Genomic DNA, 23,310 nt, shown 5'->3' on the forward strand with positions numbered 1-23,310 from the left:
TCTTTCTGTTTTTACAGTTATGCAAAGCGCTGCGCGCCTATGAAGTTCCATTAAAGTTTGAAGGTGGGCACCCACCCCCTCAAAGTTTTTATGCAGAATGGTTAAAACATTGTATCAAATCGCTATAAATTTATTTTGGAGCAGACACAATTAACCTTGCCCTGTAATGATTTGTGGAGACGTCTCATTTTGTAGGAGAGTTAAACTTGCAATTTTATGGTCAAACACTATATTGTCCTCAAAAAATCTAGATAAGTTGATTCAGTAGAAGTTCATATACAGATATTATTTCTCACACCAAAGCGTTTTCCAAATGAAACTTTTAAAATCTCCATTTTGCTCCCTTTGTTCCAATGAGAAACTTGGAACCTTTTTTCTCATGACATGGGAATGTCCCAAGGTGCTCTATTTTTGAAAAATAGTCTGTGGGACACTTTCTTGAATCATAGGTAAAAATATCCCTTTCTTACCACATAATTTGCGACTTAATGATTGTTCAACTCTTGATCTTTCCTTTGCATAAAGGCAGTCGTGGCTTGCTGGCCTGACAGCTGCAAAAAAATGGCAGCATGGAGATGAAAGCCTGAGCACACTTTGGCCAAGCACAAGCGTGGTTGTTTTCATTCCTAAACGTAGCTTCTCTTGAAGGCTCAACTGCAAGATTTCAAAGAACCAAAATTTCTTACACAGAACCTGGGATGTTGCATAGAGAAAGATTACAACCTACATATAACTCTCATGCTCCTAAAGGGTCCTTTTAGGATGAGATAGGAGAAATGTGAGGAGGATTTGAACTGTTGTCGCTAAAAAAATGGCACAATAAAATAGTTTACAGATAGAAAGTTGAGATAGAACCATTTGTTTCAACACTTTCAAACAACCAGACTGATTGGAAACTTAACCATACAAAAAAAAAATGAATGAATGCAAATAAACCCAATCTGGCCTGCAGCTTAAGGCGATAATAAAACCAAGAACAACACTTTAATCATGTTCTTATTTTCATATCTTGTACCTTATCCTCTGACAGACTACAACTGGTAGTCCATACTACAATGCACTTTTGTCCTCCATTTTCTGTACAGATTATAACAGAGGAAGTTTTATGGGACTGTGGGTGTTGGAGATAAATGTTTTTTGCTCTTTCTTGTGTGTTTTATGCTATGCATGTGGACTTGACTGCAAACCAGTTTCCCTATATGTGATACTAAAGACTGAGTGATTGAGTCTGAGAGCAGAGAGAGGTTTAGTTTTTGGGTGGCACACTGAACTCACTGTTCCATCCTCCATTAGTTTGAGGCAGGAGCCAAAGTCTGCCAGCCGGATGTGTCCATTCATGTCCATCAGGATGTTGTCTGGTTTGATGTCCCTGAGTGAGACAAAGAAGAAAACATAAAATGTCTTCAGATAGTTAAAAAAAAAAAAAACAAATAAAAGAATTATAAATCTAGTTGTCTCGTTAAATGGAAAGCTTCATAAATAAATAAAATAAATAAATAAAAGTGAGCTCCATAACATTTGGGACGAAGATGTATCTTTTTCTTGATTTGGGTCAGTACTCTACAATTTTAGATTTGTAATCCCTGTTGTAGCGACAGGACCTGTGTTGCATTTGAACGGTCTTGCCGGAGCTTTGTTTTTTTTTTACATCTTTCTTCAAGATTTACCTATCCACGGATTACATCAAAATAGGTCTCCAGCATATTTCAAAGCAAGTCTCTACATTTCCTGTCTGGATTACACCTCACATCTCTATAAAGGATTTACCAGTCACCCAACTTTACTCGTCTAGCTCTTTTTCTCACCTTACCTAACGCAAGCATTCTCACAACTGCTCGGTTGTCTAGACTTTGCTTCAGTGGGTAAGTCCAGTCCGGCACTCTGTTTGCATAGCTTGTTGCTTGTTGTAGTCCTGTCTCCCCATAGCTGCATAACCACAACAGTGTTGAATTTGTTTGAATAATGCAGCTCTAACTTGGTTTTGGTGTTTTGAGTTTGTGGCACTGACCTGATTTCTCTCAGATTTAAAATGGTACCCAAGAAATCTGAGGAGGACGTTGTTTCTCTCTCAGTAATCTCCGCAATCTTCTAGATCAGCAAAAGGCTTTCTATAAATATTTCATCACGCAACAAGAGAATAACTTAATGACTTTGTGCAAATGATCTTGGACACTCAACCTATAAATGCTTTGATAAGCTGACTAGAGTTGTATAAGGTAAAATATGCCTAGATTTCACGCAAAGAGATGGAAAGCCACCCTTAACATCTGTGACCGGTGCAATTAAACACTTCCAGTCTTATATCGATACGCAGGCTTAATCATGATCATGGTTGGCAAAGGCTGAGTATCTAGAAAACCAGTCCAGGTGAAATTATATTGTAATAATGGCATTCTGGAGTCGGCTGATGAAAGTTTGTCTGATTCGGAAAAGGAAGCCAGAGAAATTCCAACCGGAAAAATGAAAATCGATCAAAGGCACATTTAAATTGAACGAGCACATCACACTGGGCAACCGGTGGCTGGTGGTAAATAATCAAGACCTATGGTCATTGACCTGCTCGGGCACAAAGACAAACAGACAATTCTCTCAAAACCTAAACTATTAAAAGCTGCAAGTTTTCACATTAACAAGGACTATTCCAATACTGTGTGTCAAAAGCGTGAAGAACTGGTGCCAGCGATGAAAGCTGCAAGGGCAGACACTGAAATAAGATAAGCTCATAGTGCATCCCCAAAAGGAAAAGTCAAGTAGTCCAGTAGCAGTAACTGCAGCCGAGTATGAATAGTAACACACCAATTTGCCAAAAAAAACAAACATATTGCATTATCGATGTACACCTGTCAGAAAGAGGAACCCTGATCTGTGGGGTAGCTAGTTTTGTCAGACATGTGTTGAACGGTTTTCCTTTTCATTCTCTGGAAAGTAGTGACCACATTACAAACATTAAAGAGTCAATTATCACAAAGGAGCATTTCATATTTGATCCGTTTGACCTAGAAAGAGGCAACAGTGAAAAATGACTCAATCCGGGATCCTGATTTGAATGTTTTATTCATATCATATACTGTACCATTTTGTAACTAGATAAAAGTAAATCAATTTAACACTCTTTGATGCAAAATGACCTCGGAACTACATTTTTTAAATTTTTATATTTTACATATGAACATACGGAGTCTGGCAAAGAATCATGATAATTTTCATCTTTATCTATCGACTCTTAAAAACACCTTCACAATCATAGCCCTAACAGAGACCGGGCTATCAGGGGATATCAGCAGCCTACACAAGCTCCCTCACAATAACGCAGTTTACCCTTATAGAGGAAACAAAGTGTGAGGCAGAGTATCATTTTTTTATTCAACAGGACTATGAATACAGGATAAAAACAGATTTCTCATAAAAAATCTGAGTGTGACAGCACGTCAAGAAGCACGGAGTGAGTGTTTGGCATGTGTATCTCCCACAACAAAACATTAATGGAATGAACTACTTATAATGATGAATGATAAAGTGACAAAGTATTTTGTGTTATTAAAGTGTTTGAAGCAAAAAGGGTAATGTCATCAAAGAAGTTGCATAAGAAAAGTTGGGATTTGAAGAAAACTGACAACTGCTTAAACCTAACCTCTGATTCCTAGGAAACAAAAACACTGAGGAATCAAACTATATAAGAAAGCAATATGGCCAGTGAAACCTGGCTTGCACCCAGCGAAAGCTTGCAGCTGAACTGTCTGTCCTATTTTTTCCATGATAAGAGAAGATATAGGTGTGGTTATTGGCAAACTTCAGCTACAGCTAGATGCAATGAAATTGGGACTAAACAATTTTAACCAGAAATTTACAGACATGGGGCATGGCTAATGAAGAATGGATGCCTGCGTAAAGAAGCTTGAGGCAACAAATGAGTTGCTCCCGAAAAAAACATTAAGGAGTTGAAAGAGAAAGTTGAAAAACTGGAGAAGTTTAATTGCAGGAAGATTAATCTGTGTGTGTTTGGGCTGAAATGCTACATTGAAAAAGGAAATCCGACAGATTTCAAACCAACATTTTTTAAAGACCTACTTGAAAAAGAAGATTTACCATGCAAACCTGCTCATTGGGCAGGGCCAGAGCTTAAACTGGGATCTAGACCTATGATTGTCAGGATGCAGAAATACCAAGCCAAAGAAGCTATTCTGAGGCTGGCCAGGAGCAGGGGAGAATTCAGTTTTTGGGATATGAGGGTGAAAAATTTCCCTGACCAGATTGTGGAAACTCAAAGAAAAGAGCTGAGTTTACACACATCAAAAAAAAATTACAGGATGCAGAGGTGAAACATGGGTAGTTATACTCTGCGAGTGCCGTCGTGATTGTCAACGGAAAAACTCTAATTTCAGGACGACAAAGCTGCTGAGTGCCACGTCAACAAAGTAATAAAACCAACTTTAAAAGCAGCTGAAGCAGCACAGTTGGTTGGGTAAATCGCTGTAAACTCTAATTGATGATTGCTGGTGAAGTGCTGTAGACTGAGTGGAAAACGGTAGACTGATTAAAGGCACATGTATAGGTAACCAAAAATTTCTGTAGGAATGATATTAAATGGACATATTAAAATGGTGTTTTTCAGACAGAAGTTCAATAATTAATGTTAAATACAAAATAAAAAATTGAAAATTATAATAGAAAATAATAACTTTGTTAATTCCTACAGAACTAAAGTTAGTTATGCAGATACGGAACAACTCTTAGAGCTCTCGCTCCAGTAATTTCGATATGAAAAAAAACACATTTTCAAAATTACAAAATCTAGGCCTGCTATTAAAATTACTGATATCAAAATCAGGCCAAGTTACCAGAAACAATATAGGCTATCTTTGCTCACACAAATGAAACAAACTGTATTCCAAAGCAATGTTTCCGAAATTATTTCAAGTACCTTGGCCCAAACTTAGTCTGTTCAGAGTTGTCTGTACGAACATTATACACTGGGTCTGTCGACTGGTAACAAGGTAGCAAACGTAAAACACGGTCAAAATGGCAAAAGCAAAATTGTAAAGTGCGGGTGTATTTTATTTGGATTTCTGAAATACAAATGAGTTTCCCGCAAAGATTATGCAGTTGCAAAGGCAATAGTTTTAATTTTTTAGATTATTGGATAGCAAGCAAGCAAGCCAGTGTAATGAGTTACATACATGCCTGAGTCCGAGGGGGGATTTGAACCCAGGCCTATTCGTCTTCCAAAGATTCCATAGGCAACTGGGCTAACCAGTGAACTATTAGGGAAGTAGCTGCCAGGGCCACAAATTATGTTTTTTTATTTATTAAACGCGTGCACTTTTATATATGTCCATTTTGCGTATGTATCAGATGTTTTTATTGGCTGAAGTAACTAAATGTCCAAAGGGGAGACATATTCTTGTGGGTTTGAAGAACTTATGATGTAGTCGGCAGGAAAAAGAAGAAGAAGAAGAAGAGACTCATCTGGACCCTACATTTGAGGATTATGCTCTAAATATAAATGGTTATGATATACAGAAAGAATAGAAATGCATATGATGGGGTTAAAATAAATTCAAAATCATATTCCTGTCAATGTGAAAAAGGATCTAATGTCAACTGAAATAGAAGCACTCAGGCTGCATACATGCCATGGGATAAATACAGTGAGCACCATAATTCATTGGAGAGTGACACATTTTTTATTTTGGTTCTGAACCGTTTAGAAATGACAGCACCTTTTGTATATGGTCCCCCCATTTTAAGGTACTACAAGTATTTGTTGAATTGGCTTCACAGATGTGTTTCGTTAGGCAGGTGTGTTAATTTGTGTTGTTAGTGTATGCCCACCATGGTTCATCATTAACAAGAAAAAAAAACAACTGGTGAACTCAATTATGTCAAAAGACCCGGTAGACTGAGGAAGACCACTGTAGTGGATGACCGGAGAATACTCTCTATAGTGAAGAAAACCCCCCTGACAACAGCCCAACAGATCGAAAACACTCTCCTGGATGCAGGTGTAGATGTGTCAAAGTCTACCATACCTAGAAGACTACACCAGCAGGACTACAGAGGGTACACTACAAGATGCAAACCACTGATAAGCCTGAAGAACAGAAAGGCGAGATTACAGTTTGCTAAAAAGCACCTAAAAGAGCCCTTTGGAACAAAGTCTTGTGGACAGATGAGACAAAGATTAACATGTACCAGAGTGATGGAAAGAGGAAAGTGTGGAGAAAAAAAGGAAATGCCCATGATCCAAAGCATACCACCTCATCCGTGAAACATGGTGGAGGGGGTGTTATGGCTTGGGCCTGTATGGCTGCCAGTGGAACGGGTTCACTTGTCTTCAATAGTTGCAGTCAGTAGGGGAATGGTTAACTAATAACAAACTAGTTCTTAATGTTTTCAAAACAAAAAGCATTGTTTTTGGATCAAAGCATTCACTGAGATCAGTGCCGAATTAAAGTTGTAAATCTTGCCATAGAATGAGTTACAGAAACCAGACTTCTAAGGATACAGGATTCTGAACAGGATAAGCGGGTATAGATAAAGGATGGATATTAATTAATATTATTAATTAATTAAAATATTAGTAATTAATTAACTGTGATGGGGATAAGAAGATGTTTTAAATTCCTGCCAGTAAACACAACTAAACATGTCAATAAAGCATTGGTGTTCTCGCATCTGGATTACTCTTTGTTAGTTTGGTCCAGCATAGTCACAACCAATGTAAAGAAATTTCAAATAGCTCAAAATAATGCAGCACGTTGTGCCCGTCAATGTCTTTGTAGGACAAATGTAGATACAATACACAACTGTCTATCTTGGCTAAAAGTTATAGATAGATTTATGGCCTCACTAGTTAGTTTTCAAACCATTCAGTGAGCCCTCGTGCCCTGTGTATGGGGGCATTGTTATCATTGTCATGGGGGCATTATGGGGGCTGAATTCATGGGATCGCTCCAGTCCTGTCCTTCGCTCCATGGTCATGGACTGCTTCAGCCCTGTTCCTCCCCTGCCCATGCCTTGACGCTGTCTGGAGCTCCAGATCCATCATCCGGCTCCTCTAAGCTGTTATTATTCCTGTTAGCTTTCACCTCAGCTGTAACCTGCTCAACCCATTTTATTTTATATCTGTTACTTTACACCAGGTTGGCCAGTGGAGGATGGGCTCCCCCTCTTCAGCTGGGTTGCTCACTAAATTTCTTCCCATTGAGGAGTTTTTTCTCGTCACTGTTTGAGGGTTTTCTCCCCACTGGGCTCCTTTTTTTTTTTTTTTTTTTTTTTACCTTATGTACTTGCGATTTGGGGGCTCAGGCCTGGTGTTTTCTCTGTTTGCTCTTTTTTCTCAATCTCTTGCCTTGCTACTCTGTAAAGTGTCTTTCAGACAGTTCTCTGTAAAAAGCCCTTCCCTCTCAGGGGACAAGTGGACCCAAACCATGCCAGGAAAATTCCCCCCACAGCATAACAGAGCCACCGGACCCCATCACTGTAAAGGTCAAGCATTCAGGCCTGCACTGTTCTCTTGGTGTACACCACACATGCACTTGCCCGCTTGTTGAGAATATGGTGATGGGTGACTCATCAGACGATATCACTTTTTTTCCACATCTATGTAGGCCAGTGCCAATGATCTTTGCACTACTGAACTCTCAAATGTGCATTCGTCTTCGTAATGATGGGTTTATGCACTGCAACCCTACTCTATCCCTCTCTGTCGAATAACTGTTCTTGCTGACATGATCACATTCAGCATTGACATTCTCAGTCAGCTGAGAAAGACTTGCTCTTCTGTTTTTCCTTACATATCGCACGAATGCACACGCATCACAGTCATCAAATGTGCGCTTTCGACCACAATTTACAACCCTATTTACTGATATCTTTCCCATAGATCTAAATGCAGATGTCACTTTAGTCACTGTTCCTATTGAGACACTATCCAGTTGAGCAGTCTTTGTGACTGAAGCCCCTGCCATCCGTGCCCCAATAATGAACCCTTTTTCAATGTCACTAAGATGGCCTTTTCCTCTTGCCATCAAGCTGCAAAATCAAGGTCAACTGGACCTGCTCAGCATTTTTATACATGCCGCAGAGTTTGAGTTAGGTTAATTGCTTAATTGTATCATGCAGTACACCCATCTGTATGTGTGTCTGTGTGTATATATGTATGTATATACAGACAGGTGACAAATTAAAAGAAAAACCTGAAAAAAAGAGTAGAGAAACGTAATGAATGCAGATGCTTCCAGGCAGGTATCGTGAAGCCAGTTGGCTGTGTCATTGTAATCTAGCCTACATAACTACACTACTTTAATATCTTCAAACTTAATAAATGCTGCACACCTAACCACAAAAATTCTTCGCTATCTGTAACGTTGTGCAACCAAAATATTTGCCAGATAAAAATGCTTTTTATCAGCATATTTAACCATCTTTCAGCTATTTCATTGAGTAGGCCTCTAGTGCATGTTCTGCCTATCCGTCGGCAACTAGCTCCCTCTTGTGTTAACTTTTGCATATTTTTAAATTAAAGTTATTTTCAGTGAAATACCATATTTCACTGACATGTATGGTGAAACACAAAGAGACTATCTAGATTACCGTGAACGAGCTACCGTGTGCGACAGTAAGGCCATTTTAATTTTTAGTTAGCCAGCAAGCCAGTGTAATGAGTTAGAGGTTTGCTTGAGTCCGAGGGGGATTTGAACCCGGGTTTATCACTTGTTCAAAACGTTCCAAAGGGAAACACGCTACTCAGTTAGCTATGAGGTAAGCTTTGTTCTTTTAAATGTGCGCACTTGTACATACTGGCTTTCCATATGCCCATTTTGTGTGTGTATCCAATGTTTGTATTGGCTAATATACCTAAATGTTCAATGGGAAGTCGTATTCTTTGTGGGCCTGGAGCATATGATGATGATGTAATCAGGCTGGAAAAATAAAAAGTAGAAGGAAAAGGAAAAAGTCTGCAGCTTTATTGTGTGGATGTGTGAAGTTGTTCGTAAATTCTGTCTTTTCATATTGGGTCAGAAGGTACAGAAATTACTGTGTTTTTAAGGGCTGAGAGTCTGTGGTCATTGTGGTTATTTCTGGAGGCAGACTAAAAATGCAATCGAGTTCAAGACATGTCCAAGACCATCCAAATTTGGTCTTGAGACCAGGACCGGGCTCGAGTATTAAAATACAATGTGCTACGGGTGACAGTGTAGCATAGTGGGTAAGGAACTGGGCTTGTAATCAAAAGGTCATAGGTTCAATTCCTGGTAGGAACTATCGTTATACCGTAGGTCCCCCTCGTGCCGCCAAAACAGCTCTGACCGGTCTGCGGCTACGCAGCCCCATATGCAGCAAGCTGCGATGCACTGTGTGTTCTGACACCTGTCTATCATAGCCAGCATTAACTTTTTCAGCAATTTGTGCTACAATAGCTGTTCTGCGGGATCGGACCAGACGGGCTAGCTTTCACTCCCCACGCGCGTCAATGAGCCTTGGGCGCCCATGACCCTGTCGCCGGTTCACCGGTTGTCCTTCCTTGGACACCCCCACAAGGCCTGCCGTTTTGGAGATGCTCTGACCCAGTCGTCTAGCCATCACAATTTGGCCGTTGTCAAAGTCGGTCAGATCCTTACGCTTGCCCATTTTTCCTGCTTCCAACACATCAACTGCAAGAACTGACTGTTCACTTGCTGCCTAATATATCCCACCCCTTGACAGGTGCCGTTGTATTATAAGATAATCAATGTTATTCACTTCACCTGTCAGTGGTTTTAATGTTGTGGCTGATCGGTGTATATCCAGCTGTATAAATGGATGCAATGTAAATGCTACGTAAAAAAAGTTGTGTATGTCGCTCCGGATAAGAGCATCTGCTAAATGCCTGTAATGTAATGCTACCCAAAAAACATACTTTATTCAATCTCTTTCATTCATCACTTCTACTAATATCCTCCCCTCAGCTATCAACCTTTCACATGTAAACACTCTTCAGTTTGACTCTGCCTCTATTGGCAGAGTGCCTCCTTTACTGATGTCTCTTATGATGAATGTGAACAATATTTACACTTCACATGTCATAAGCAGTTTTATTATTTTCTCTTTTTTTGAGGGGGGGGGGGTATATGCGTGTATGTGTGGGGGGCGAGTGGGGTGGAGGGCTTAAGTTTTTCTTCTTTGTATATACTGGATGCAGCTTGATATGCTGCTTTTTCAGTTGGTTTCATGTGTTGTTGCATTCTAAAATATGTCACCTGAAATTCTTAATGCAAAGCAAGCGTGAGCTGCTGTTTCAAGCATCACAGCAAGGGGCATTATAGCAGGTAACAACAGAATGAAGCCTGGAAGGCCTAGGCCGGAAACATACCCTTCGCAAGTACACAAACGCAAATGACAACGGCAGGCCGACACATTGCAAACACCCGTCCTAGTTGTACATACTCGATGTGTGTTCTCCTGGCCGTGAGGAGGTAATAAACACAGTCCTCAAAGGGGCGATCTAGGGCAGTTGCACAAGACTGAGCGGAAGAAAGAACAAATCGAAGATGGCTTCATCCTGTTGTTATCTTCTATTTCTCACTGCAACACTTGAAACTGCAGCTTGCACTTGCGTTGTGTTAAGAATTTCAGGTGACACATTTTACAACGCAACAACAACACATGGAAATTGGAAATTGTTCAAAATAAAAGCCAGCCATTTAAAAATACTAATTGGTTATAATCATAATACCAATTATGTTTCTGGAGTAACATTTACATGTAAAGGCTATGCATTTTTTTTTTTTTTTTTAATTTACCTTATAACATGCTGTTTCTTAGAAATGCAGTAAGTCTTAAATATGAAATACCCAGATCACTCTGTTTTCAGAAAATATAAAATTGATTCCAACATCTTTTTCATAATTAACAGGTCATGAAGTGTTCTAACAACTCTATATATGATAGTTCATCCTTTAACAATTAGCCAGTAGGCTAAATAGCATATGTTTAACTACGGTGTGATGAAGTGGGCATGAGTAATGTACTATATATGCCTATGCTATGAAAATGAAGTGTGTGTATCATGCATGTATATTTTCTTGGTGTGCACATCGCGGATGACCTCAAATGGACTCTCAACACCACGTCTCTAGCCAAAAGAGCACAACAGCATCTCCACTTCCTACAGAGACTAAGGAAAGCAAGCCCCCCCTCTATCCTCACCACGTTCTACAGGGGCACCAACGAGAGCGTCCTGACCAACTGTCTCACTACCTGGTATAGGAACTGCAGCATCTCAGACTGCAAGTCCTTGCAGCGGATAGTGAGGACAGCCGAAAGGATCATTGGGGTCCCTCTCCCTTCTATTCAAGACATTTACATCAAACACTGCACACGCGCAAGGCCCGCAGCATAGCTGAGGATCCCTCCCACCCCTCCCATGGTCACTTTCCCCCCTGCCATCTGGCAAAAGGTACCGCAGCATATGGGCCAGATCTGCCAGACTCTGCAACAGCTTCTTCCCTCAAGCTGTCAGGCTCCTTAACTCACTGCTGCCTCCTTTGACCCGCACCACCCTAACTTAACAGAATACAGCCAAGCTGCACCGCCCCACCCCACTAGCCACTTATTTTATTTTTATTTTTATACACCCTGTTGCACTACATTTCCTCTGGACTATTTTCTCAGAGACTACCTCCACCACTATTCCATTCTGCTACACCATGCTTTACACACATTTATTTTTTTATTGTAACTTAATTCTTAATTTTATTCCATTTAGTTTATTCATTGTGTACTGTTCTGTTTTTATACTGTCCTGCACTGTATTGTATGGAGTTGCACTCATCATGTCTATTACACTTGCACCGTCTTGTTGTCACTTGCACTATGTCTACTCATGGGCATACAGCCCCGTCCTTGTCTGTATGTCTTGTATGTATATTGTATATATTGCACCAAGGACCAGGAGAAATCCAATTTCGTTCCACTGTAATCTCCATGGTATATGGCTGGAATGACAATAAAACTGACTTGACTTGACTTGATCATCTGAAAAGACTATGGATACAGAAGAACTGCATTCTAATTACCTAAGCCTTTCTACCACATAGAACTTCATTGCAAATCAAATATTTTGTATTGTTATATGAAATAATAATCACAAATGATAGCTATTTTTGCCTGGGTTGTATAGAATGCAAATTAGGTCAATTAAGTCCCTAATGCATGATAAATGCATCCAATATATACTGGTATTTTGCCTCCCCTGTATGAAGCATCAAATTGGTATGGACCCATTAGTATTTTGTGCAAGTGCAAGTAAATGCACTACTAATGTCATACTCTACTGCCTCAACTAGACATTGATAGTATCCATATGGTATGGAGGTATTTTAAATATGTACACAGTATAAGGTCCATTGTTAATTCAACTCTTAATAGTTAAGTATAGAGTACACATCAACTGTGCTCTGCTAGAAACAGAACTGTGTTGACAATGTCACCGTCAACAAACACATCCGGGTGTACCCCAATCAGAAGCCCTGGATGACAAAAGAGGTCAAAAACCTTCGGTGCTTGGCCCCTAAATAATACTAACGATTACAATAGGTGCCCTGCACCTTGGGTGCTTGGCCCCTAATAAAATAAAAAATTCCAAAATAAAAAATATATATACAGTACATAGCCTATATATTATAATAATATTATAATATAATATATTATATATTCTGCCTAAATGCGCTTTCAAAACCATACCGTCGCGTCCACATATTTATTTCCAAAAAGAGCCTAGGCCGCGCACTCTGTGCTTGCTCCTTTCTTGCTCCTTTCTGAGGTGGTCTGAAGATTTGCAGCGCGCAAAGGTCGTACTGTCTGTCAAAGCGTCACTTTTGTTTCTTCAGCGACCGAAAGACAACGAAAAGGTAGGTAGCGACGCTTCAAATATTACAAAAATACCATAGTGTTAACCAGTGTTTAAATTGGACCAAAATAAGTGCCGATGCCTACTCCTCAAAATACATACTGTTTAAAATATATTAATGTTGGTAATCAAAAGAAGAGTCGGTATATACAAGTCCTGACAGCTCCTGCCCATCTCAAGCACTGGTGTTAACTATCATTTGGTGATGACAACTGGCGGATCCTAACTCTGTTCGGGCAAGTGGAATGCCTCATGCAGTTGTCTGATCGGACAAGTAAAAAATAAATGTGATAAATATGTAACGTTATCTGAAAGTAAACCTGTTCCAGTTTAGCTATGTACACGCCTAGCCTTTTTTATCTAGAGCTGCTGTTATAATGGTACAATACATCTGATTAAAATGGTGACCTGGAGAAACCCATCGGATGTTGCGTCCGCAAATTGTTGGCAAATCGCCAAAACAGCGCAAATTTAAAAAAACATTTTTTTAGGGCATTTAAAATGTTTGAGTGATTCATACTACAATATGGTGATTTTTTCCCATGAAAACGAAAGGGAAAGCAAAACTGAGCGTTAGGCTACAGTTCCTACAGCTGACAAAGAGGGCTGCATTCCAATGACGATTATGATTATATCGAGAGGGGCAGTCTCACAAGCTGCTGCAGTGTCCAGAAATTAATACAGACAACACTAGCTAATAGAAAATACATTAATCAAGCATCTAAGTTAGTTAGGAAATTTTTGCATCATGCCTCTCAGTAGAATAAGAATGTAACAGAACAGAATCTTTAAAGCCATTTTTCTCACTTTTTACTTTTTTTTTTGCATGGACAAAGCATGTAAACTCATGTCACTGAGTGTGAGAGAGACGGAGAGAGGGCTTTGAATGTGGACCCAGCTCAAATTATATTGTTAAATAAAAAGATAAAACATTCTAACTAAGTACCATTTTGTCATGGTAATTAAGTTAATTTAGCAGAAAAATGTCCCTTAACTTTTCTTGAGTATCAATTTTGGTTATATAGTCCTATATTCTTGAAGATAGATGGACAATGTGCTCTTTTAATTGTTCTCACCCCACCATAACTCAAAATACAGGCCTATATTGCTTTAATATTTACAAACAACACAAGGGTTAACAAACCTTTTATGGTTTTAAAGTACATCTAAAACTACTTTTTAGCTCTTGCAAACTGCTATTCCTTGTATCAAGACCACGTCAGAGCTAAAAGATAGAATTAGATTTTTTTTTTTTTTTTTTTTTTTTAAACCTCTCAAGAGGTTATGTTTTCATAGTCTTAAACTTTCTCGCCTTTGCTAAACCCACCCCCCCGTCGGATACCACCACACCGAGAGGTAAATTCCACAGGAAACACTGTATGATACTAAACCTGGCATCGGTATCAAAGCCAAAATTTCGGTAACATGACAACACTAGTCTGACGCCTTTTTTAGTTGCAGCACGGAAGCGCTGCAGCTCTAAATACACGCCGGGCCATCTAAGTGTTACAACATGCCATCTAAGTGTTACGACATAGTGAAGGCCTTTACGGCAAGCGGCCAGGACACATCCATGTCGACGCAACTAAATAATCCGACAGCGTCTCTTCGCATCAACATTTTATACAATCATCATGATATTCAGTAGATATGTAGGGTGAAGGTACATGATCATGAGGACAAAACCATTTTAAAATCGCTCCACAGAGTGCGCAATAGTGCCAATGCTTGGACCCCTCCCAACGCCGCTTGCGGCTTTAATTATAGTTGTTTATTTATTTATTTTTTTAAATGCTTTTATTAATAGGCTATAGCGGTATGTCCATGGGAAGTTAAATAGCACCTGGCCTATGCATCTCGGCTTATTAGCTTTCATCAGGGTATGATCCAATGTCTTCTAAACCCACCTGTGTTATCAAAAGTAATGCAGGTTTAACCCTCTGGGGTCAGGAGCTCCGCTGGCGGAGCTCAACATGATTAAATGAACTTTCGTTTCTATTTACATTACATTACATTACAGGCATTTAGCAGACGCTCTTATCCAGAGCGACTTACACAACTTTTTACATAGCATTTTACATTGTATCCATTTATACAGCTGGATATATACTGAAGCAATGCAGGTTAAGTACCTTGCTCAAGGGTACAACGGCAGTGTCCTTACCCGGGAATCGAACCTGCGACCTTTCGGTTACAAGCGCAGTTCCTTACCCACTGTGCCACACTCCGTCCTCACATTTTTTTACACATTATTTAGATGCTTAACTTCACAAGTTGTTATCATACAGACGCAACAAAAACATTGACAGAAACCTTAGAATCGCAACTTTCCAATGCGCCCACTGGCAATAGTAATGAGTTTTAAAACAATTCATATTAGGCTATGTGAATTTCGCTCAGCAGGAAGTCCGCCCAAATCGCATTCACATGTTAACGACATTATAACTACTCTCCATAGAAGGAGACTAGGGGAGGGGCGATGCGAGATCCATGTGAGAAATGCCAAGTCTCCGAAAGCGGGATAGAATGTCAAAGTGTAGCCTAATTCACTTCTTTTGAGGTAAACATTTAATTTAATTATGGAAAATGGTCCGTCCGGAAGCCGACACTGTTGAAGAGCGGTGTCATTTCGAACACCGAACTGATCCAGCTGAGGATCAACTTCATGAGTAAGTATACTTCTTATGATCATATTGGTAAATATGTGTACTGTATTGCAACGTATCTCTGTGTTTGTAGGAATATCCAGCAATATGCACGTTTGAAAATTCCCACACTACGAACAATTCAAACTATTGCTTCTCAAAATTATAGGCTACCTCTCTGTATCTGGTTGTGTTTGTTTGGTTCTTTGTTTGTATATGATGTAACCATGTCACATTTCCTAAGTTTTGTTTTCATTAGTTAGTGGTTTGTCCCTTTTTTGTAAAGCACATTTAATTTTCACCTGTTGAAGGAAATGTGCTATATAAATAAAGTTTGATTTGATGTCACGTTTCCTAACAATTTTGTTTTTAATCTTATTTACAGAGATGCTGATCAGGAAACAAGAGGTCACGCAGGTGTTGCAAGAGTACACCAGTCTCATCTCATCTTCCTTGCATATAGTTTGCTTCAATAAATGTTCTGAAAATCAAAAGATGTCTTTTTGATTCTGTCTTCTAAATGGCTCACTGAGTCTTTGTCTTAGTGGTGGGGAGGCATGCGGCCAGGTGTGAATAGCCTACTTAGCTGGCAGGTCCTCCTACCAAATGCATATTCATTACAGAAAGGCCATTTGCTCTCCCATTCTCACCTGGTGTTGAAAAATACTAGTCACAACACTAACTTTTAGCAATTTATTTTATATTTCTCATTGTATTTGCTAAAATATTTTGTCATCTTTTGATACCCAAGACGCTAATGAACACATTTCAGTGATCCAAAAACTTTGATACTATTGCTTAGTGTGTTTCATTACAACATTTCTGTGCATGTTCAAAAGTACTGTTTACAGTTTGTGTGTTTTTAGAGCAATTTACAATCCACATATGATTATGACCTACTTACTGCTGCCATATTATTGTAGCTGGGTTTGTGCTGAAAACAGAGATATGAAACACTTTGGAATCACTGCATATAAAGTTGATCAAATTTACATAAATGTCAGAGCATGGCACAATCACCAGTGTGCCTCATTTTACCCTCAGACCCCAGAGGGTTAAGCTATACCATACTGTAACTAATCTCATGTAGTGTTTTCCTTTGATATGTCTCCAAAATATTTAATCCTCATCATCATTATAGTTTAAAACAAGCGCAAATCCGCAATAGCTGCGACGGCACACGCACACTTTTGTGGACCAACCGACCGACAGACAGAGCTATAGAGCTGCGGTCATAGCTAATAAAAATTATTTGAAATATAATGAATGGGTCCCAAATGTGTAGCTTGTAACACTCAAAGATGTAGATGTCTTTATTAGCTGCGACCGCAGCCCTATAGCTCTGTCTGTCAGTCGGTTGGCTGGTCCACAAAAAGTTTCCCACACCGTAGCGGCCACAGTTTTCACCCCAGGAGGCTTAAATTTGGCATGGTCATGACCGAAGGTAGAGCTGATTAACTTTCAAGGTCGATTGATCAAGACGGGGCATGGTGATGGGCATGGCCTATTACAAAAGGGCGCAGAACTCCCGAATGAATTCACTGATTTGCACAAGATTTTGTGGAAAGGTTAGTCATGAGCCAAAGAGGTCACGTATTTGTGTGAGGGTGTGTGTGGATGCATGCACACATGGATGCATGCGCATGTGCTGTCACAGCTATTGTGGATTCGCGCTTGTTATTTCAGCACTCCCCTTCTCTCTGCATCCAACTTTACAGGTGTGTCTGTGTTACAACCTTGTCAAGGGACAGACCATAACAGGGTGAATGATAAGGGAAATGGGCAAGGGAAACGTACCACAAACCGACTAGTGGTCGCTGGATATTGGTTTTTCAATGGCTGATGCCGATATTTAGAGAGCAAATATCTAATCAGCCAATCATGTGGCAGCAACTCAATGCATTTAGGCATGTAGACATGATCAAGACGATCTGCTGAAGTTCAAACCAAGCATCAGAATGGGGATGAAAGGTGATTTAAGTGACTTTGAACGTGGCTTGGTTGTTGGTGCCAGATGGGCTGGTTTGAGTATTTCAGAAACTGCCGATCTACTGGGATTTTCATGCACAACCATCTCTAGGGTTTACAGAGAATGGTCAGAAAAAGAGAAAATATCCAGTGAGCGGCAGTTCTCTGGGCGGATAATGCCTTGTTGTTGGCAGAGGTAAGAGTAGAATGGCAAGACTGGTTCGAGCTGATAGAAAGACAACAGTAACTCAAATAACCACTCGTTACAACTGAGGTATGCAGAAGAGCATCTCTGAATGCACAATATGTCGAACCTTGAAGCAGATGGGCTACAGCAGCAGAAGACCAACCCTGTACTAGCAAGATGTACCTAATAAAGTGGCTGGTGAGTGTATATGCCAATATCATGTTGTTGTTGTTTTTTTGCATCTGATAAAATACAACAATTTAATAATAATAACAAATGAGACACAAAATTGCTGAACTTAAACTAACATTTATTTAACACTAATGTTATTGTCTGCATTGCCTCTGTTTGCTTAAGTAGATCTGCACTGTCTGCAGTGCACTTATTTTAAATGTAAAAATGTAGCAACTAAATAAGTGTCCACAGGTAATCAAAAAACTAAACTTTGTAAAAAAAAAATATATATTTTTTTTGAACTTATGAATGAAAAATAAATAAAAACTTATGAATGAAAAATAAATAAAGTTTTAGTGCACTTAATAACAGCATTTATCAGCAGACAGCAGCATCTCCTTGTTTCTGAGAGAGAATGAAAATTTGTAAATTTACATAAATAAATAAAAAATAAATAAACAATTGTGGTGTGGGGATGGCTGGTTTAAGCACCCACACCTGCCCTGGGTCAAGCTAATTAGACCTGGCCAATTGGATAATTGGTTAAGAATTAGATAATTGGCCAGGCTAATTGGACCCGGGAACAGGAGTGGCTGCACCTGTGCGTAGTGAGGTAATCAGTGCGCACAGGTTAAATCTGCCATCCCCACTCACAGAAGGGAGCCTCTGTCATGACAGTTTTAACATCTGCTCCTTGGCAGTAACATCTTGCCAACCTCATAAATAAATGTGGACGGCTTGAACATCATCTCCCTGTGTCTCTGTGCTGGAGGGCCCCTAGGAAAGCCACTTCAGTGGCCTGTGGCAGGCTTGTTTGCCACAACAATGTTAGTGCATACAGTAGCACCCAGCAGCATCTCTTTGTTTTTGGTCCCAATGAACATATATTTAACACTAATGTATTATTCACTTGAAAGCGTGAAATACTGCCATAAGGGACTAGATTTCTGTCCAGCCATCTGTAATTATTAAAATAGAAAAAATACAAGGTCAGTATTTGGGTTAAAAATTTAAAAAAAACAAAGAAAAGTCATGTAATTCCATTATTCCATGCACATTACAATCTAATATACATGGTTATCTTAGCCAGTAACATGTTGTTTTAGATGGAATTTTTATTAATTAATGAAATAGAAAAATACATTGGGTTATGCTGTAGATTTCAGAACGTGACTGGTATTGAAGGGAGAGCGGGGTACAGTATGTCAGAAGTGATGTCATTCAACTGCATTATTCTATACATTATAATACAATATATATTTAACGCTAGCCAGTAACGGTTTTAGATTATATTTACTGTTAACATTTGTTAACATTTAGAAAAGACGATGGTGACTGAGGAAATTTAGGCAAACGTTTACAGCAGTGTGCATGAGAGTTATAGTACAGGGCTCAAAACTAAATTTTTCACCACCTTCCCAAAACTGTGGCGAAGCATATTTTTGTATGTTTGTTTATGTTTGTTGATAGACTCGGTTACAAGCCAAATAGCCAATCTAAGCGATCAAACACATTTAAGAAATAATAACTTTGTTCACTGCACAGCCTGCTCATATCATCTACCAAGTGACTAGAGGTGACAACAATGTGATAGAGCGGAGATTCTGTCCTGCAAATCCACTGCTATCTCTCATTGACCACTGTGCCAAGTTAGTTTGGTGTATTGAAGATCAGACAAGCACACACGCAGAGGGAGCGAGTGCTAAACATTAGTTTAAACAAATTAGATTTCCTAAACATTCTTAGATATTAAGTAAAAAATGAAACAATAGGCCTATAGTATATTTAAGTAGTGACAGTGTTAATAAATGAAACAAAATAAAACTGATTGACATTGCCTGTTAAGAGAGATGAAAATGTGCTTTTAATTAGCCACAGTCAAATTAAATCAAATGAATTTATTTTGGTCAAACCGACGGTCTTTTCGTTTACAAAAAGGCAGCATAAGTAGAATAGAATGAACCCTTTATTAACACTTATTTTTTTAAACAGTACAAAGATTTAACATTTCCAAACGTGTTGGAATAAATCAAATATGTAAAATGTTAATTTTACAGTGCTAAACAAAGTAGGCTATGTTAAAACGAAATAAAACAGACAAGCATTGCATGTCTTTCCGACTGCGGCGGTTGAATTAATTTGGTTACGCTGTCAGTCAGAGCTTTCCATTAGTCATTGTCCCGCTTATAATTCACCCCTCGGGCAAAATGCTTGGGCCACACTCAGCTGCCCCTGGTCGAGATGTAGATGGTGTAGTAGCTTCAGATGTAAGTCCAAGTTGAGCAGATTTGCTTTGGTGGTGCGTTCTGAGGTGATTTCTCAGATTTGTTGTGCTAGATTGCTTTACGGGTATTGTTGTATTGTTTTTACCCGTTTTACCGTAAGGCAACACGCCAATATACAGTAAAATACTTAAGAAATACCCTTACCCAAGGAAAACATTTGAGGGGTTTTATGCAACGCACTTACAAGATCCCCTTAAGTAAGGGGAAATAATCCCTTAAGTAAAACATTTAAGGGAAAAACTTAAGGTGTTTTATGCAACCGGTCACAGAAACTTATCAAAAATCTCTCCAAAAATGCTTTTTTGTCCATTATAAAGCATATAAATGAGCCCCGTATGAAGGTTTAACCCCTTAGCGCATGTGCCAAATCTTGCCAATCCTTGCCCATTTAGGGGGTACCCTATTTAAAGCTTTATAACTCCAGATGTGAACACCACAGAGACTTGAAAAATGGCTTAAATGAAGCAAGACATTTGTACAATTTGCAATATTAATGCAGATTAGTTTATATTCATAATTTTGGAAGAAATAAAGTGCCACAAATGCAATTGTCTAGAGATAGCATATATAGATTGAGAGATTGCATATATACAGCAGGTTAAACTATACATGTGCTGGATCAAAAACTTCTTGACCACAAGTTCATAAAATCTAAGGGTGGATATGTAGAACTACTATAGATGTATGAAGCAAAAAGTAAGTAGTGTAACTGTCAGGGTTCGCCCGGGTCCTTCCAGCACCAGCCGCTAGATGTCGCCAGCACTCCCTTATTCACTTTTGATTTCTTTCACCTGTGTCTGTCCTGATTACATTAAGTGTCATCTGTTCCACCTGTGTCTTGTTTGGTTTTCTTTATTTATTCCATGTCTTTCGTTTCCGACTTTGCTCAGTCTTGAGTTTTCATGGACTCTTGTCTTAGCTCTCACTTCTTGCGCACTAAAAGTTCCGCTTGTTGTTAAGTCTATTTGGTCATTTAGAGTGTTTACTTGTTTCTTTGTTATTTGTCCTTTGTGTTCCTGTTTAAGATCTTTGTTTTTTTTTTTTTTTTTAACTTTGTTAATTTTGGAGTCTCTTCTCCGGTTTATTTTGTCTTCCCTTTGTTTAGCCTTAATTCAGGGTTTTTGTTGTTTTGCTTTGCACCAGTAAATCTTTATTGTTTGCCACCTCATCTCTGCATCCGCCTCGTTGTCTGCACCTGGGTCCACTCAGTATACCGCCTATAAAACGCTATTCCAAAAGCAAAAATATACATGTTATACATCGTTAGAAAGCTTATACTCTCGCCTACTGAATAAATGAATTGTCAATCAAGCCAGACTGTACTAAAAAGGGCGACGACGCCGTAAACAACAGGTGTTGTATTACGCACAGCTATTTTTTTTGACCCAGGCGTCACAGATGTGCGTATATTTCCCAAACGGATTGTCGAAGACAATATATGACCACGCAGTCTCAAAAGGGACATCTCTACATGTAAAACCAACAGTAAGGTAGCATATTTCTTCAATATTTAGTCCCAGATTTTGACTGTAGAATGACATGGTATCATTTAAAAAAACTTTTTCTCGTTTATTTCGTTATTCAGTGACCAGCGTTTTCACTGCTGTATAGGCATATCTTAGGGCTATCGTCGGGTTTATCTTGTTGCTATGACGGAATATGATTTTTTAGTGGTGAAAGAATATTTTTATGAATGCCAAGATAGAAAATATTGTCCATTATGTCAAGGGTGGGGGGTGTTTTTTAGATGAGACTGCAGGGAGGGGGTGTGTGTTAAATGAACGACCAGAGCAACAATGGTGGGGCTGCGAAACTCCGTTTTCGGCATAGTTGTCGTGTATCGTCTACTAATGAAACTAAAACAATGCGTTTCTGTTTTTAACTCACACTTTGGTTGCAGTAGCACTGAATGTTTGAGTTTAGTAATCTCGGCACGCCGGCGTGCCGACCACTAGGGGCTGTGTGCTAAGAGGTTAATGATGATGAAATGTTCACTAAGGTACCCAGGCGTCACAAATGCGCTTATATTTCACAAACAGAATGTGCAAGGCAATATATGACCACTCATTCTCAAAACGGACATCTCTATTATTAAGATGGTTTTAGCGGTTTATTTTGGTGAAGGGTTTTAGATGTAGGTGTGGTTTAGGCAGGCGGTAAGAGGCAGGGTCAGAACTGACGTCACACTTGGCGAGTGGTGGCATTGACTCATTAGTTGAAATCAGTTACATCTGGAGAGAGGTTTTTTTGGGGGGTTTTTTGAGCTGGATCGGACACGCCACGAGGAAGACGTCAAGAGCAAGGCATTTTGAAAGAAAGGAGACTGAGAAAGCGGAGTGTGTCACACACCACCACAAACTGTTATTGTATATACACCTTTTAAACTGAACATCCACATCGAAGAGCGGGCTGGCCGACTGGACCGAAGGAACCGCACCCGAGGGGTGTCTAGAGGAGTCACCCGGTCTGAGTGAGCTGGTTGCGGGAAGCCAGAATGGTGGCCTGGCGGTGAGTCAACCACAAACACAGCACCCAGATAGGAAAGGTTACCTTCACCCAGGAAACTCCAGGTAACATCTTTCACGTCTAATGCAACACGTAGGGAGAGGCACTAGGTTACGGGCTTGCTAGCCATAGATATTTAGGATTTACGAGCCTGGTAGCATAGCAGCTTAACAACTGGGGGCTCGTCCGGGATGTGAAACAGCGTGTGTTGTTCAGAATTAAGTCGTAGTTTTGTATCGCGTGGTGTGTGTTCCGGTTCTAGTCGCATGTAGCTAGTTTTGTTAGTTGTTAGCTCGGCTAAGTTAAGCATGCAGGTGGCTGTTACGGTAGCTAGCAGTGAATAGGCTAACATTACGTTTGTGTGCATTTCGCTTAGGCGGTGCATAGTAGTGTTGAAGTTTAGATTTTGTGCTGGAGTTTTGCAGTAGTGCGGCGTACTTTAGTGGCTTGTGTTTTGGCCGAGGCGCGTTATTGGGTTAAGCGCAACCGACTTTATGCTTGGGATATTGTGTTCCGCGTTTGTCTGGTTATAGTATCGGTTTTGGCTTTGTATGGTTGGGTTTTGATAATTAGCTCGCAGGTGCTGGGCATGGTGGTTGGAATGCTGTAGAATATAGTGGTTCGGATGAGTATCCGTTTGTGTTTTGTGCATTC

The 23,310-nt window shown here is 39.6% G+C and overlaps 1 protein-coding gene across 6 annotated transcripts in view; it reads right to left on the bottom strand.

The window, feature by feature from the left end:
* The window catches only part of LOC118229832 (serine/threonine-protein kinase MRCK alpha-like), a 375,259-nt gene that overhangs the window by 225,458 nt on the left and 126,491 nt on the right, over positions 1-23,310 (bottom strand). For all 6 annotated transcript variants that reach the window (XM_035422277.1, XM_035422272.1, XM_035422276.1 and 3 more), the window contains exon 6: positions 1,276-1,369. In XM_035422277.1, coding sequence (XP_035278168.1) covers positions 1,276-1,369 — 94 coding nt within the window. The remainder of the gene's footprint in view (positions 1-1,275; positions 1,370-23,310) is intronic.

This window comes from Anguilla anguilla, chromosome 6 (genome assembly GCF_013347855.1).
Source record: "Anguilla anguilla isolate fAngAng1 chromosome 6, fAngAng1.pri, whole genome shotgun sequence".
Lineage (NCBI taxonomy): Eukaryota > Metazoa > Chordata > Actinopteri > Anguilliformes > Anguillidae > Anguilla > Anguilla anguilla.